Source organism: Tiliqua scincoides, chromosome 7, assembly GCF_035046505.1.
Source record: "Tiliqua scincoides isolate rTilSci1 chromosome 7, rTilSci1.hap2, whole genome shotgun sequence".
In the NCBI taxonomy this organism is placed as follows: Eukaryota; Metazoa; Chordata; class Lepidosauria; order Squamata; family Scincidae; genus Tiliqua; species Tiliqua scincoides.
In genome coordinates, this window is record NC_089827.1 from 40,494,220 (window position 1) to 40,509,704 (window position 15,485).

General features: G+C 43.5%; 1 protein-coding gene across 1 annotated transcript; it reads left to right on the forward strand.

Annotated features, from left to right (window-relative positions):
• The first annotated feature begins 5,940 nt into the window (after positions 1 to 5,940).
• LOC136657144 (perilipin-3-like) lies at positions 5,941 to 14,620 on the forward strand. Its single transcript, XM_066633795.1, has 8 exons — positions 5,941 to 6,006; positions 7,240 to 7,435; positions 8,802 to 8,884; positions 9,132 to 9,396; positions 11,349 to 11,389; positions 11,498 to 11,647; positions 12,727 to 12,861; positions 14,444 to 14,620. The coding sequence occupies exons 1-8, from the start codon at positions 5,941 to 5,943 to the stop codon at positions 14,618 to 14,620; spliced, it is 1,113 nt and encodes a 370-aa protein (XP_066489892.1).
• The last annotated feature ends 865 nt before the right edge of the window (positions 14,621 to 15,485 follow it).

Below are 15,485 nucleotides of genomic sequence, written 5' to 3' on the forward strand. Positions count from 1 at the left end.
ATAACACAGGCCTACAAAACTGAGGGTCAGAAAGTTTTTCCAAAACTTTATGGTGGTTTGATATGAATTTGGGGTGCCGATTTCAAAAATGGCATCTATTTTGCCCTATCACAGTTTTGGAGATATAGTATAGCCTCATTAGTGAATGGTTCAAGCAGCTTTCTCATGAGGAAGCCTACACCATGGCTTCCTCATGAGGAAGCTGCTTGAACCATTCACTAAAGAGGCTATGACATGACTCCAAAACTAGATGTGATAGGGCAAAATGGATGCTAGGAATTGGTGTAATGTGTAAGGAAGCAAAATGTGTGTTGGCCTGTGTAATCCACAAATTTGACTTCCCATTCCTGCCCTTCTTGCGGTGGGGAGACATAAAGCCCTAGCAATCAATGTCAATATACACTTTCTCCATCTTCTCAATGTAAGTGTCCTTATGGGTCATGTTAATTTTCAGTTTGTTCACTACCTCAAGCAAGAAAGGACCTCAGAACCATGTCTGACTTGTTGGAATTCCACTTCACTTTCCCCTGGGCTTCCCTGGGGATAGGAGAGATGTGGAAATGCACAAGTGATATTTTGCAAAGGATCAAAGGATGCTATTTTCAGTGTCAGCCCCACATCCAGGATCTTTCAGTTTTAGAGGCTGATAAATGGAAACGATTAACTATGGGTGGCTTATAACAAGCCTTTGTCATCATATTGTGACAGTTTTCAAATGCTACCACATTGGCAGTTCTTCTGCCGTGAAGAACTTATTCTCTGTGATCGTGTGCTGAGATGGGCCTTATTGGGACTCTTTTTTCCATGGATCTGAGCAGTTGTAAGAATGTGGAAATCGCCTCATCATGTGCTTGGAGATTACAAATGGTACAATAAGCTTATATGTGGCCACCACATGACATGTGAAGCCACAAAATAGAGGGCAACCCTATCCCATGACAAGATGGAAAATATAAAATAAAAAGTATGAATCATACTGTCTATACCAGTGGTTCTCACACATTTAGAACCGGGACCCACTTTTTTAGAATGAGAATCTGTCAGGACCCACCAGAAGTGGTAATGACGGGAAGTGACATCATCAAGCAGGAAAATTTTAGCAATCCTAGGCTGCAATCCTACCCACACTTACTCAGGAGTCAGTACCATCTACTATCATTGTTAAAAGAATATACATAGTAGCTTGTTAAAAGTATAGTTTTGTAACATTTCCCCAAATGCAGTCACATATCATGGCAGCATTAAGTCTAATATATTAAAAATAAAATATTGAAAAGGATGGGGACCCACCTGAAATTGGCTCACAACCCACCTAGTGGGTCCCGACCCACAGTTTGAGAAACACTGGTCTATACACATACCAGAGATAATAACAGTTACCATACTCTCATTAATAGTATGAAAGCAGATTTTAGACAAGAAGCATCTGCACTCCAACAGTCAGTTTATTATAAATAACGGAATGCTGGGAGTTTGTATAGTCCACAGAATGGTGTAATTTACCTAAACTGGACCATGCTGTGATGTGATGTTTGAAAAGTGCTCTAACTGACTTCTGACAAGATCAGAGCTTGCTATCCGGTGTCATTGTTTGTTGCAGGAGGGGTTGAATAGCCTGAGAACAACTGATAACTGGGCAGTGTGTAAACATCCTGGAATTTTTTATTTATGTAGGCAGGTTCAGATAACAACTTGGAATCTCAATTGTGCAAACAGGTTCTGATGAATGAGCAGTTGCTACTTCAACTGTAGCAGTTGCAATGCTATGGAATTCCCTTCCCCTTGACTTAAGAATGGCTCCCTCTCTTGAGACTTTTCCGCGAGGCCTGAAGACCCTTCTGTTTAAACAAGCCTTCTGAATTCTCAGCCTTTTTAAACATCTTTTCAACATCTTTTAATTTTTTACAGACCTGATTCTTTTATGACTTGCTGCTCTATACTCTTTTTACCTTTTTACTACTTGTTATCTGACTAATGTTTTTATGATATGTGTTAATATGCTTTTATCTGTTTTTAAATTGTTAATCTGTTTTTTTATTATGTTGTTTAATCTGTTTTTAACCTGTTGTAAACCGCCTTGAGTCCCTTCGGGGAGAAAGGCGGGGTAAAAATAAAGTTATTATTATTATTATTATTACTTCTACCCAATCTGCACCAAACCCCACCAGTTTGGTGATCAATCACCCAGATTGATGGTACACCTTGCTTGTCCCTTCAGCTGTGGGGTTATGTTGCTTAGCCTTTCCTCCCTCTTTGCTGTCTCTGAGCAGTAGTACCATGTGAGTAGGTTGCTGACTGGCCAGAAAAAAAATGTCCTGGATGGGGCCCTGGATAGGGGCTTTGATTGTTTTGGTTTGGGGGGGGGGGGTTGCTTTCAAACCAGTTTCCACAAGTCATGTTTTAAGCAGCATGCCTTGTGAATAGAGAGCTTTTGTCCAGCATCAGACTTGGCTACGGTGTGGGCTCCACCCATGCATCTGACAAAAGTGCAGGGCTCCAGACTCAGCAAAAATGATTCAGTATCTGGCAATGGTAGTAAGCACCAGTTCTCTGCTAACAACTCAACTATTTATTCCAACTCACTGAAAAAAACCCACTTTGTGAAAAATTGGATTGGTTTAGTAAAAAGAAAAAGAAAAAAAAAGAGGAATTTTATCTGCAAACTGCTTCTAACTCCCCATCCTTCTGGACCTAGGATTGTTCAGGCCTCTGAGAAGATTGTACAGATCCAACCACTCACACTACCTTCACTGACAAAAGTGAAACTGTTTCTGTAGCTATCTCACATTGCCTTTTCATTCTGAGGCCTTCTGAGCTTGCCTCTTTAGGGCCCAATCCTATCCAACTTTCCAGCACTCATGCAGCTGCAATGCAGTCCCGAGGTAAGGGAACAAATGTTCCCATATCTTGAGGAGACCTCTGTGATTGCCTCCCCACCATAGGATGCAGTGCACACCATCTTGGCACAGCTGCACCAACACTGGAAAATTGGATAGGATTTGGCTCTTAAAAGGCAGTTTACAACAAAAATTTCTGGGCTTCACCCCTTTGCTCCATCACCAGTTCTGCTCTAGACTTCACCTGTCAGACTCCACCTAGACATCACCATTTCTTATTTCAAGCGTTGGCAGTATGACACTTGCACCAAAACGATACTGAAAAGAGAGAGTTCATCCCTTCCTTCTTCCCTGTACATACTGCCATAGGAAGCTACCCAAGTCCTATTCTCAGCTCCAGATCCAGAATGACTGATTTGCTAGGTGATTTAAAAACAGCCTTGCTGAACTTTGTCATGTAAGACAGAAGCATTAGGCAGACAATCCATCAGTCTCTCTCTCCAGGCACTTAGAAAGGCTTTACTCAGAGCCAGCAACCCCTCCCTTCACCCAGAGCATGGCTCTGGGAAAGAATACAAAGTGATTATCATTCTTTCATGTACTCAGGGGGAAGGAAGGAATAACTTGCCTTGGAGTGAAGCTGTTCTAAATGCCTGGAGATAGAATGATTGATGGATTGTCAGCTGGCTGCCCTTTCTCACATTAATGAGGCTACTGTTAAATGACGTTTTTCCTTTAATTTAAAGGGCCCTTCTCATTGCGTGGAGATAAAACTGCAGGTGAAAAATCTATGGATTATTAGGTTATACCTGTAGTAATCATGGCTTGTAACCTGTGATGGACTTTTCCTGCATATAGTTGTCCAACCCCCTTTGAAAGGCATCTAGGTCAGGTGACACAGTTTTGTTGCTTTCAACTGAATGCATGGTGGGGCAGAGATGCAATCCCATTCCCCGCCCCACCCCCACATGCATTCAGTCACCAAGGATTTAGAATAGGGCCTTCACATGGCTTCACCATGGTAGGAGTCTTTGGGTCAGACTAGACTGTCTCATTGGTAGCAGTGCAAGCTTCCACCACCACTCCCAGGTCAAGGGGGGGGGGGCTGAGCTGACCACAATTTGTAAGGAAAAAAAGCAAGCAGGGAAGCACTATCACGTACTCCTCATAACCTTATTTTGACCCTTTAAACACAGGGGTTACAAACTACACAGGAAGGGAGATGGAGTGTTTGTAGGCTGGACTGGTAGAGGGTGACTGCACCTTTTTTGTGTGCCACTCTTGTACCTTTTACAGATATAGGGAAAGGAAAAATGAAGCTAACCTGACACTGTATCTTCATGAACAGAAAAGTGTCACTCATTGAAAGCTGTTAAAAACACAGGAGCTCTACCAGGAAAAAGGTAGTAACAGCATTGTTATAACAGCATTTATCCTCACTGTTCCTAATTTGTGTGATTTCTTTCTAGAACAGACAAATGGCTCCCTTTCAAGGTAACCTACCTAACATGGTTGTTGTGAAACAAAATGGATTGTGAACTTGAGGTTGTAATAGAATGCATTTTCTGATTTCTTAGGATAGGGTGAGAAAGAACACTCACAAAATAGGGATCCTAGGGACTAGCACCTTGACTGCTCACTACAGAGGTGTAACTTGGAGAAAGAAACATTGCTGAATAGGCCTGTTGCCAAATAGAGCAACCCTAAGCACATATGATGATATGTAGTCACTCTCCTTGTAGTCATCAGGGGTCAATATCTGATTATTTTCACCTGCTCTCTATCCTCAGTTGATTGGGGAAATGATACCACTTGGTTTCATTGGTTCTCCAGCTCTCAAACTTGCTCTCTGTGCCACTCATCTTGACATATAAAAGGTGGGGAAGAAGAAAGCTTGTGTGTGTTCTTTTTTTGTGGAAAGTATCTGTAGGTAAGAGAGCTGAGAAGGAGGGTCATGGTGTTTTTTTAGTATGCTTTTCTTTGTAATCTGTTCTAGTTTGCTTTTTGTATGCCTATGTTTGCATAGCTAACTTATTGTAACTCTTTGTATCAGTAAGTGTACTAATGAGCCTGTTGCTGTTTGATGTTTTAAAGAAGGACATATAGTGCTCAGTAAATCTTGCATGTGTAGGCCTAATTATTGCTCTATAGATTAAGGTGGTGTTTCTCAAACAGTGGGTTGGGACCCACTAGGTGGGTTCCCATTTGTTTCAATATTTTATTTTTAATATATTAGATTTGATGCTACCTTGGTATGTGACTGCATTTGGGGCAATGTTACAGACCTGTACTTTTAACAGGCTACTATGTATATGCTTTTAACATTGCCAGTCAATGGGACTTACTCCTGGGTAAGTGTGGGTAGGATTGCAGCCTAGGATTGTTAAAAATTTTCTTGCTTGATGACACCTGTGGTCATGACATCACTTCTGGTGGGTCCTCACAGATTCACATACTAGGAAGTGAGTCCTGGTGCTAAATATGTGAGAACCACTGGATTAAGGCAAATACAGGAGGCTTGCCTGTTCTTAGAATAAGAGGACACCTACACCTTAAGACAAGAACTTGCTTAATAAAATACCTTGTTCTAGTACTGTGGTTCCTAAACTTCTAGCTTTGAGACCCACAAAAATAAAGCTTTACCAACTATTCAAGTGTTAGTGGCTATAAGAGTTATTTGACCACAATGCTTCCCCCCCCCCCAAGTAGCAGATTGTTTAACACTGATGTACATAATCTAATCTGTCAGTTTTGTGACCCACCAGAAATTGGGTTGGCACCCACTGGTGGGCCACAGACCCACAGTTTGGGAATCACTGTTCAAGTAGCTATTTACCATAGGATCCTGCCCTTGGAAATAAGTCCAGCATACTGCAATAGGGCTTACGTCCTAGTAAATTGGATTACACTATGTAATGCTGCTTCTGACTGTCCAAGCAAGTTGATTAAAACTGTTATGGAATAGCTCTAGTAGACCTTTCTTCTATAAGTCCTGAGGCGGTCAGGAATTCCACAAGTGCCTTCTCCTGACTCAGTATTCATGTTATACTTGCGCTGGATAACTTGCTGTTCCCTTTTTTTTTACTAGTCTTAACTCCAGGCCATGCACTCCAGAAGCCAAACAAATGTCTCTTTCCTTGATGAGACCAGAGAGGGTGAACTTCAGAGGGTGAGTTCAGAAACTGGCTATGAACAAGAATTTTGGATGCTGCCCAAAATGGCTTCTACAGTGTAGGCTTTTAGCACTCCCCAGTTGACCATCTGGTCCTTTTGAGTCCCTTCCTGCCCAAGGTAGTAGGTAGGAAATGGCTTTCAATGTCGAAGGCAGCATGAGAAGCCTTGTGTTGTGCACTGATCACATGAAGTGTGCCTTGCTAAACATAAAAGTGTGATAAAAAGGGTGTGGGCATCAGGAGAAACAATGGCTGCCTCTTGACTATCTCTCTGCCCTTAAAGGCATTGATCTAGCTACATAAAGTCAGGAACTGCTAAATGATATGAAGCGTGACCATGGCTGGGCCTCTCACTGTGGTTTAGCCTAAAAGGTTTGATTACTTGAAGAAGCTGACTAAAGAACTTCAGTGGCTGCTGATGCTGCCTAAATGGGCAAATCTCCTTAAGTGGACAGCTTCCATAGGGGTAGCCTCTATTGTGCCTTTCTGTGCTCTAGTGGCCATTTCTTCTGCTGCTGAGTAGAAGACTCCAAAGAAAATAACATTTTTCTGTTTGGTTACATAAAAATGTGAGTTGTAATTGGCCAGTGCAAACCTGCTGCAGTTCAAACAGAAGACCAAAAACGTGCCTCAGTGGGGCTAAGAGTACAAAAAGCTTGCTCTCATACAGGCCACGAGAGATCTTGCTTAACAATACTTGCCTGTGACTCGCTCCTAATAATGCATACAAGCTATATAAGTAGGCCTGATGTTGGTGACGGTTATCTATCTCAGCCTTGGCAGCTGCCCAGTGACTAAGAAGGGGTCCTTACTGCTGCCACTCAGGTAGGCAAATGGTGAAAATGGGCACTAGTCACCTGCATGCTTTTCTCTTTGGGAGAAGGTAGGCAAGAGATGTGACAGCTCATTCCTTGCTTGTCTGCTCTTTAAGGGAGGCAGTGGAGGCAAAGATGTTAGCCTATGGGCTTCCCAAAACATGGAATCATATAAATGTTTAATGGAGAACTTGGACTCTTTGCCTGGTGAATATTTACATGGGTTCTAAAGGTTGTTCTGCAGTAACATGGGTACTGAAGGTTGTTCTGGAGAACAAAGTGGTTGCGTTGGAAGGAACATGGCCGAGGATAGGAAGACATGTTGAAACATGAGGTTATTGGATTTATTATGCTTCTCCATGCTTGTGGAGCATTCTGAACTGTTCACCACTCTAACTGAATCTTTCTTCATAGACTTTCTTGAGAAGAGTGGCCAGTATGCCCTTGGTCAGCTCTACCTATGACATGGCTGCCACTGCCTATAACTCAAGCAAGAACAACCACCCCTATGTGAAATACCTTTGCAATGCAGCAGAGAAAGGAGTAAAGACTCTAACGGAGGCAGCAGTCAACAGTGCTCAACCTATCCTGACTAAACTTGAACCCCAAAGTGAGTAGGCCAGGAAAACACTCTAGAGCGGGTTTTTTAGAAGTTACTGCTGTAAAGCAGAAAATGGGTATCCAGGGCCAGCCCATCAATGAAGCAGTGGCTTCATGCAGGGATTTGGTGTGGGAAACTGACCTCTGCTCTTCTCCATTCCTATTTCTGAGCTGGAAAAGGGGGGGGGGTGAAGCAGAAGTGTTGGGCTAGATGGGTCCTAATGCTTCAGCCCTGCCATTCCTCTCCTCCACACTTCCTCTTCTGCCCCATTCTTCTTTTCTAGACCAGGGAGGACCAAAGGATGGCACATCACCCACCAAGTAAGGGAGGGGTAGCATTTGTCTCATTTTGAGTGCCAAGAGATTGTGGATGAACCCTGTGTATAGCCAATGCCTGTTGGGAGGTTAAACTATTGCTGCTTCTAAAATCAACAAAGCTACATATACCTTTTTGAAGACTTACCACAAGTCTTATGATGAGACAAGCTGTAAATAGACACTGCGGCTTGCTATAGCTTTTCATTCTACCTAAGCGAAAGCTAAGATGAGGTGTTATGAGGCTGGGGATTGGTGCTGGCACCTGTCTCCTTGGGGCCCTGGGACACAACCTTGCACTGCCCCACTTACTGTACTCTACCTGCCTCCCTGGTGACATATCAGGCCACCAGGACTGAAGGTCTGTGTTGGCTTGGTCAGGTGGGCTCTCTGAAGGGTGGTAGCCTTTGTGTCAAACATTAGGCGCTTGCCAATCCCTGCTGACTACTCATGTTAGCAGCCCATACTTGATTCCTGGTCACAGGACTTTTCACAGACTAATTTATCGTGGTTCATCTAAGTCTTTAGACAAATGGTTTCTCTTGCAGAGTGGGATTCCACAAGGAGTACTAACAGCATTATTTTGTTAAAATAAGTACTCTTTGTATAGCTAAGAGGCCAAAATGTACCATACAGGGGAAATTGGAATGATACCCACTGTGTTGGCATACAACTTAATTCCACAAGCATGTAACTTTGTTATACCATTAAATTCTCTGGCCATGTTTCCTGTCTCGATGTCAAAAGGCACTATCTGAATTCCAGTGAGTTTACAGGGACCAAAACACCTTTCAGAAGTATCATTCAATCCTGCAATTTACATTTAATTGTAGTGTGAAAACACTTCTGAGCTGCTGATATTGTTAGGGCTTTTAATTGAACTTGTAAACTAGACTTCAAACCTAAAACTTGAACTCTGTAGTTAGTAATGAGTTATTACTTTAGGTGGGAGGTGAGTCTGTGTCCAAATGAGGATTTGGAACTCATTGGGAAATTTTGACCATCTGTCTATTGGCTTAATACAGCAGAAACAAAAAATGTACTGACTCTGTTTTCTGTAGTTGCAGCAGCCAGTGAGTATGCTAATAAGAGCCTGGATACTCTAGAGGGGAAGCTGCCAGTTCTTCAGATGACAGCTGACAAGGTAACACTCTCCATTGCTTGATGTGACAACCTGTGCAGGGATGAGACCTTCCACTTTGGAAAGCCATGGAAGTTTAAGGGAACAGCTAGGATGTTGTGGATGCATTCTCAACCAAGCTCTCTCCATGTGGCTCAAATAATGGAATCTGATTTGGCTCATGTCCAAAAGAATGGGATGACATCACATTGTATGGGGATCAGGCGCAGGAGAAACTTGCATAGATGGAACGTGTGTCTGTCTGTCTTAGGTTGCCTGTGACACAAAGGAGATGGTGTCGGCCAAAATGGCAAGTGCCAAGGATGCCATTGCCAGCAAACTGTCTGGAGTTGTAAACCTGACCAAAGAGGCTGTGCAGGGCAGCATGGAAGCAACCAAGTCTGCTATCAGCCATAGTCTGACCTCTGCTGCAGCAACCAGAGTGGGCAGGATGGCTGTTGGTGGTGCTGAAGCAATGCTTGGGATGTCTGAAGAGCTGGTAGACAAATACCTCCCCATTACAGATGAAGAACTAGGTAAGGAAAGATCAACTGTCTTGAAAGTGAGCTTTGCTGAACTCTATTTTAGCAATCTACCTCTTGTCACTATAGGGTGCTTCTGGCCAGGTACCTTGAGGAAAGGTAGAGAGGAAAATGTGCTATTTCCCAGTAACCACTGTAAGATTAATATACCACTTTCCAATGCAAGTTCAGAGTGGTTTGCAGAGAAAACAAATAGCCTTCCTAGAGCACACTTGCTCATGGGAGTGTTACTGGGTTCAGAAGTGGCCCAGCTGCCATCTCAAAACATCAACATGTGGTAAAAAGCAAATGCAATTGGCCTAGACTGGTATGAAATAGCAGCCTCTCCAAGGTACAGTACCACCTGCAATCTGTTGTCTATCATGAGACACAGCTGTGCCTGGCCCACCTCACCACAAGTGGAGAAGACTGGTGCAGCAGCCCAAACCTTATCCTTCAAGAGAAGTGCAGGCTGGGGAAGAAGATATAGAAGACAGACCATGAGGCAACAATAAGTTGAAATCTCTCCCTAGTAGTGGGGTTGGTCAGTTGGGGGGGGGGGGTTTGCAGGTCACACCAGATGACACCACTTCTCACTGAAACTTTTTAAATCTTATTATTTTTAAATAATACCATGTTATATCAATCAATCTTTAATTTCATGCAGAATGCAATGAAATTGCATTGAAATCTCTTCTATTGTAGTTATAGCCCAAAAGCCAGTGGGCAATGGGGCGATGGTACATCACCATGCCCACTGCCTGGGAGGCAGTCCATCATACGGGTGATGCAAACCCTAGTGACACCACTACTCCCTAGCTACTAAAATGACTGTGGCAAGCTGCACAGCAGCAATTCTTGGAGGCAGAAATCCCTTGGAAAAAGGTTGATCTAGACGGCAAATGGCTCAAGTGAGCGTGTATGTGTAAATGGCGTTACAAATGCCCTTCTTGTTGCAAAAATAAGAGCAGCGATAGAAACCAAAGTGTTCGAGGAGTTTGTATGGAGGAAAGCAATTCCTGGGAGCACTGAGCAACCCAAGGAACAGCCATCTTGTGTTGACATGTTCAAAGGTCCTTTGCACATTCCAGTTTGTATGTGGCAACAAACTTTTTCAGTTGCTTATAGACCTCTTGCAGTCAAATACACAATGCCAGTTATTAACATAGTTAATGGGAGCTGCCAGCAACTTCCCTTGGACTTTACTGCAGTATTACCGGACACTTGAAAGCTGGATGGGGGTTGCAAAAGCTCCATAATATCCTTTCTGCTACCAACTGAAAATCTTCACTAGGGTGATTGGTGGGACTGTCTGCCCACAGTTCAGTAGTCCTGATCGGATTCCAGGAATCTGGAAGCATCACACCTGACACCATGTGATATGTTAGGAGTTCAAACGCATAAAGGCCCTTGTGATTGAAAAGTGTAGTGTATTGCCAAACAGATGTGAATTCAGGTGAAGATCCCACTGGCCTGTTGAGCTTTGCTGTCCCCCTTCCCCAGAAGTTTGGGAATTCTCTGCAAACTCCTATGTTCCCTATAAGGATGCTTCTCTAACAAATCTCCACAAGCAGGTCACTGTAGGTGGGTGTCCATGCAGCTGTCTAATCCCAGGGGTGGGATACTATTTGCACTTATATTAGTATAGATGCTAGAAGAAAATTCTTCTTCTAATGAAGGTTCTCTGGTACCAACATGTCTTGCATCTAATGAAGGTTATCTGGTACACACCTGCATTCTTCATACAAGCTGCATTTAATGTGTAGAACTGACCAAACTATACTGTAAATTCAGTGATAGAAAACACACTTGGACCAGAGCAATACATCAAGTATGCCCAAGAGTCCTGTTAACTGTATTTGTGGGCCAGGCAAAGCTTGGAGTGGAAATCTATGTTCTGTGCATACAAAGGATGCATCAAGGCTGCCCTCTGCTGATCCCTCACAGAAATCTGGTTCTATTCTTAGCTGAACTTGCAGAAACTCTTGAGGATGAAGATGTGGTTCCTGTGCAGGAAGATGAAGATATGGCTTCTATGCAGGAGGAGGAGGAGGTTCTTATGCAGCGGAATGGAGTTTTGGTTCCTGTGCAGTATGAAGACTTGATTGCTGCGCAGCAGCGTAAACAGAAGGCATATCTAGTGCGACTGGGGTCTCTTTCAAACAAACTCCGCAACAGGGCCTATCAGCACTCCCTAGCAAAGATGAAATTGGCCGGACGGAACATTCAGGATTCTCTCTTCCAGCTTCAGCAGACTATGAACTTGGTAGGACCCATATCTCCAGCCTTGGGATGATTATGACTTACTGAAAATTCTCAAGAGTAAAAGGGCATAATCTAGAAAGTTAGAATGAGCTCAGTCCGACTTTTAAGTGGGATGGAACTGAACTATGAACTAGGAGCCAGCCATAAGATTAAATGCTTTCAGACTGCATGGCTTGTATCCATGTACCCTAATGAACTTAAAAGAAAGTTGGGGGGAGGTATTAGGATTATGCAAGTTCTTCTTGGTCACTTTCTGAGCTTCAGAAATGTAACTTTGCAGGTTGGGGCTAAGCAGGAATGGCTTTTGTGTTCTGACACCTGAATGGGGGCAATTCTGCTGTCCTGAATGCATCTCTTCACAAAACCTTGTGTGTGTCCCATCACTGCCTTGTTGTCTTAGCCACTTAAGGAAGTGGTGGTGGGTGAAGAAGTTGGCCACCTTACTGTAGGCTGTGGCACTACCTCCTTGCTCATCCTTCCAGGCAACCATATCTTCAAACAGGACCATGAGAAGGTGGTACTAGAACTAAGGGTAAGGGGGCTGGATCCACCTCTGCTTCTCCCGCTGCTGATTGTGTAGCTGGGAAATTGACAGCAACCATTTTCTTCTTTCCAGAGGGTTGCTGCTGTCCCAATCCTCTTCCTGTTCACTGATCTGTGGGAAGTGGATCAGAGAGCTGACTGGCTTGACAGGCTAGAGAGAGGTGGTAGGCAGGTATAGGGCACCCCACGTCAGCCTATGCTTCACTGCTGGGCCAGTCTTGGGGCTCAGGAATGTTTCCATGGCTCTACTTCTGCATATAAACATTACAAGGCAATCTGTCCTCCAGAAATGTTGGGGAGCTCTTGAAGATAGTGCTAGGTGGGCACTTCTGCTTGATCTGGTTAGCAGATACTCCATCTGACTGGCAGAAAGTAAACTGGGATTTGAGTGACTTGCAGTACAACTGGGAAGGTTCAACAGACAACATTGGCAACGGAGGCATTCTAGATTAAGGTGGAGAGGAAGGAATTGGAAGTCTTGCAGGTTAATATGGGCAACTGCTGCTCTACTTGGTCCTTTATTTGGTCCTTTTTCAGATTGAACATTCCAAGCAATCTGTAGATCAGAAGTTCCAGGAGGGCCAAGAAAAACTTAGTCAGATGTGGCTGGAATGGAGCAAGACCAACCCAGATGCAAAGCAACCCGGATGCAAAGATGTGGCACAGCTAGAGGTATGTCTCGTAGGGCACAATCCTAACCAACTTTCCAGCACTGGCATAGCTGTGCCAGTAGGGCAGATGCTGCATCCTGCAGTTGGAGGGCAGTCATGGATGCCTCCTCAAGGTAAGGCAATGTTTGTTTCCTTACCATGGAGTTGCATTGCCCTTATGTCAGTGCTGGAAAGTTGGTTAGGATTGCAGCCTCAGTGATTCCATCATGGTCATGCAGGTGTTCTGCCCATCTGGTGATTCTTGAGTTTAACTAATTTCTTAGTGGTATTCAACCATTCATGGAAACCAACAACATGGCTATTTGACAGGCATTCCAATCAACAAGTGAAAATGTTCAAATACCTAGGAGTCCTATTCCATTTTAGACACTTGTTGACTGTGCATCGCCGATCAGCAATCCATAAAAGCAGTATAACAGCTCAAGCAATCGGTCATTTTTTTTAATGCTTGGGGGAATTCCTTCATACCTGCAGCACTCCAGACATTTAATGCTAAGGTAATAGCACAGCTCCTCTATGAAATACCCATCTGGATCTCTGCCTTTTGCATCATGGTCGAGAGGATTCAGTCTCTCTTCCTATATAAAATCTTTGCAGTACCTCAGTGTGTACCTTATGCTGTTTTATGTCTGGAAGCTGGCCAAAATAAAGTGGAGACTTTAGCTTGGCTTGGCTTCCCAAACACTGGTTCAGAATTTGGTTCTGCTGCAACCAAGGACCACCTATTGAAAAGTATTTGAGAAGACTCTTTCTGCTCCCCAGGTCTTGTCTTACTTAGTAAAAAAGTTCAATCTATAGGGCTTTCCCTGGATTTGTTGGGCACAGTGCCATGGGCCATCGTGTTTAATACCTTATGTACCCAGTTAAGGGACAATGAAAAACAAGAGCTTCTAGCAGAGGCCAAAAAACCTGCTCCCCACTTCACTTTGGATTATCCTGGGCAGTTGATTCTGGTAGCAACTATTTAAATTTCCTAACAAAACCACAGGAACGAAGAGTGTTTTCTCTAATCAGATTCAATGCTTTCCCCTAGAATGAGATGAAAGCCAGGTTCAATGCTCAACATTCCAAAGTATGTCGTTGTGGTTCAGGTTCTGTTGAGACACCCCCCCCCCATATTTTATTAAACTGTGATTAGTATTCTGACCTGCGGAGCCACTATTCTTACCCTTTTAAAAAATCTTTTAATGGATTTGAAATTGACGTGGTTAGATATTTACTAACTGGTAGAAATGAGGTTTTAACGACCATCACGGCAAAGTACTTCTATTGTATATACTCAAGAAGTTGAGTCTATTGTACATGGATAAATTTCTGTTGAACATCCTGGTTTTATTGTTAATGCCAATAAAGGTTTTTGAATTTGAACTATTTTCTTGGTTCAGCAGGTAGAAACCCAAAGCATGTTCTGCAATATGGCCTGCACTATAATCTGCGCTATGATCTGCAAGCTGAATACCACTTACCAGAGTCTAGTCTCCAGCATCCAAGGATTTCCTGCCAGCCTACAGGATAAGGTGCAGCAAGTTGGCCAAAGCACTGGAGAACTTCATACTACCTTCTCTACTATTGGCTGCTTTCAGGAACTCTCCAGCACCCTTCTGGCCCAGAGCCGTTGGAAGGTGCTAAAGGCACAGAAGTACATGGATGAACTGCTAGAGTACGTTGTGCACAACACTCCTCTGTCCTGGATGGTGGGCCCATTTGTCCTTTCTGACAAGCCACTTGCTGAAGGCGTCAAACCAGATGAGAGAGAATAATGCTGAAACTTATTTGCAGCTTTCACACTGACTTTTGTTTCTGTAGATGTCTGCACTGCCCTTGATGGGGAGAAGAGCCCTCTTGTGGCAACTTGAAGTAGTTCTTGCCTATATGGTGCTTGACTTTCATGTTGGTGTAAAATGGCACTGGATTTAAAACACTAGAGTACAATGGGCAATACTAAAATGGTAGCTGTGAGTAACTTGGCCAAAACTAGCTATGTTACAGGAGTATTCTGTGCTTTCTATTGGTCAGTGATCAGTGTGTTTTTTCTGGAAAAGTCACAATAAAAAACTGCACTTAAGTTCTGGTCTTCAGTCTCAACTATGACAGATGAAATGAGACATCTTGGCTTATCAAGCTGTTGCTCAGCAAACTGGTGGACCTGGGGCAGTGGAAGGGTGGCCTCCTGCAAGCTTTAAAAGGATGTTGTGCTCAGCAGGATTTCATTGGGTATTCCCCTTGACTAGTGTAGTTCATGGCATGTAATGAACATAGCATGGATGGCTTTCCAAGTACAGGGGAGGGGACAAAGAGAAGCTGCCCAAGGGATATAGCTCAATTACCAAACTTGTGTTGGAGCCCACAAGCTCATGTGATACAGCTGCAAACTCTTGTTTCTACGATGTCTGTGGCATCTCTGGATATTTGCATGGGCAAAAGCGTATTACAAGAAGAGGCAGGAATTTTTTCAAGGCAGATCCTTGGAGGCCCTGCAGTCCCAAGAGACTTCAAGATCTTAACTTGCAGCTCCTCCAACAGTTTTCTCTTCCCTTAACATGAGGGGCCTCGTGTTAACAGTAGCAATGTTTAGTACTATCACCATATATGGCTTTTCTTTTTTACTACCCACAGAGAGGCATG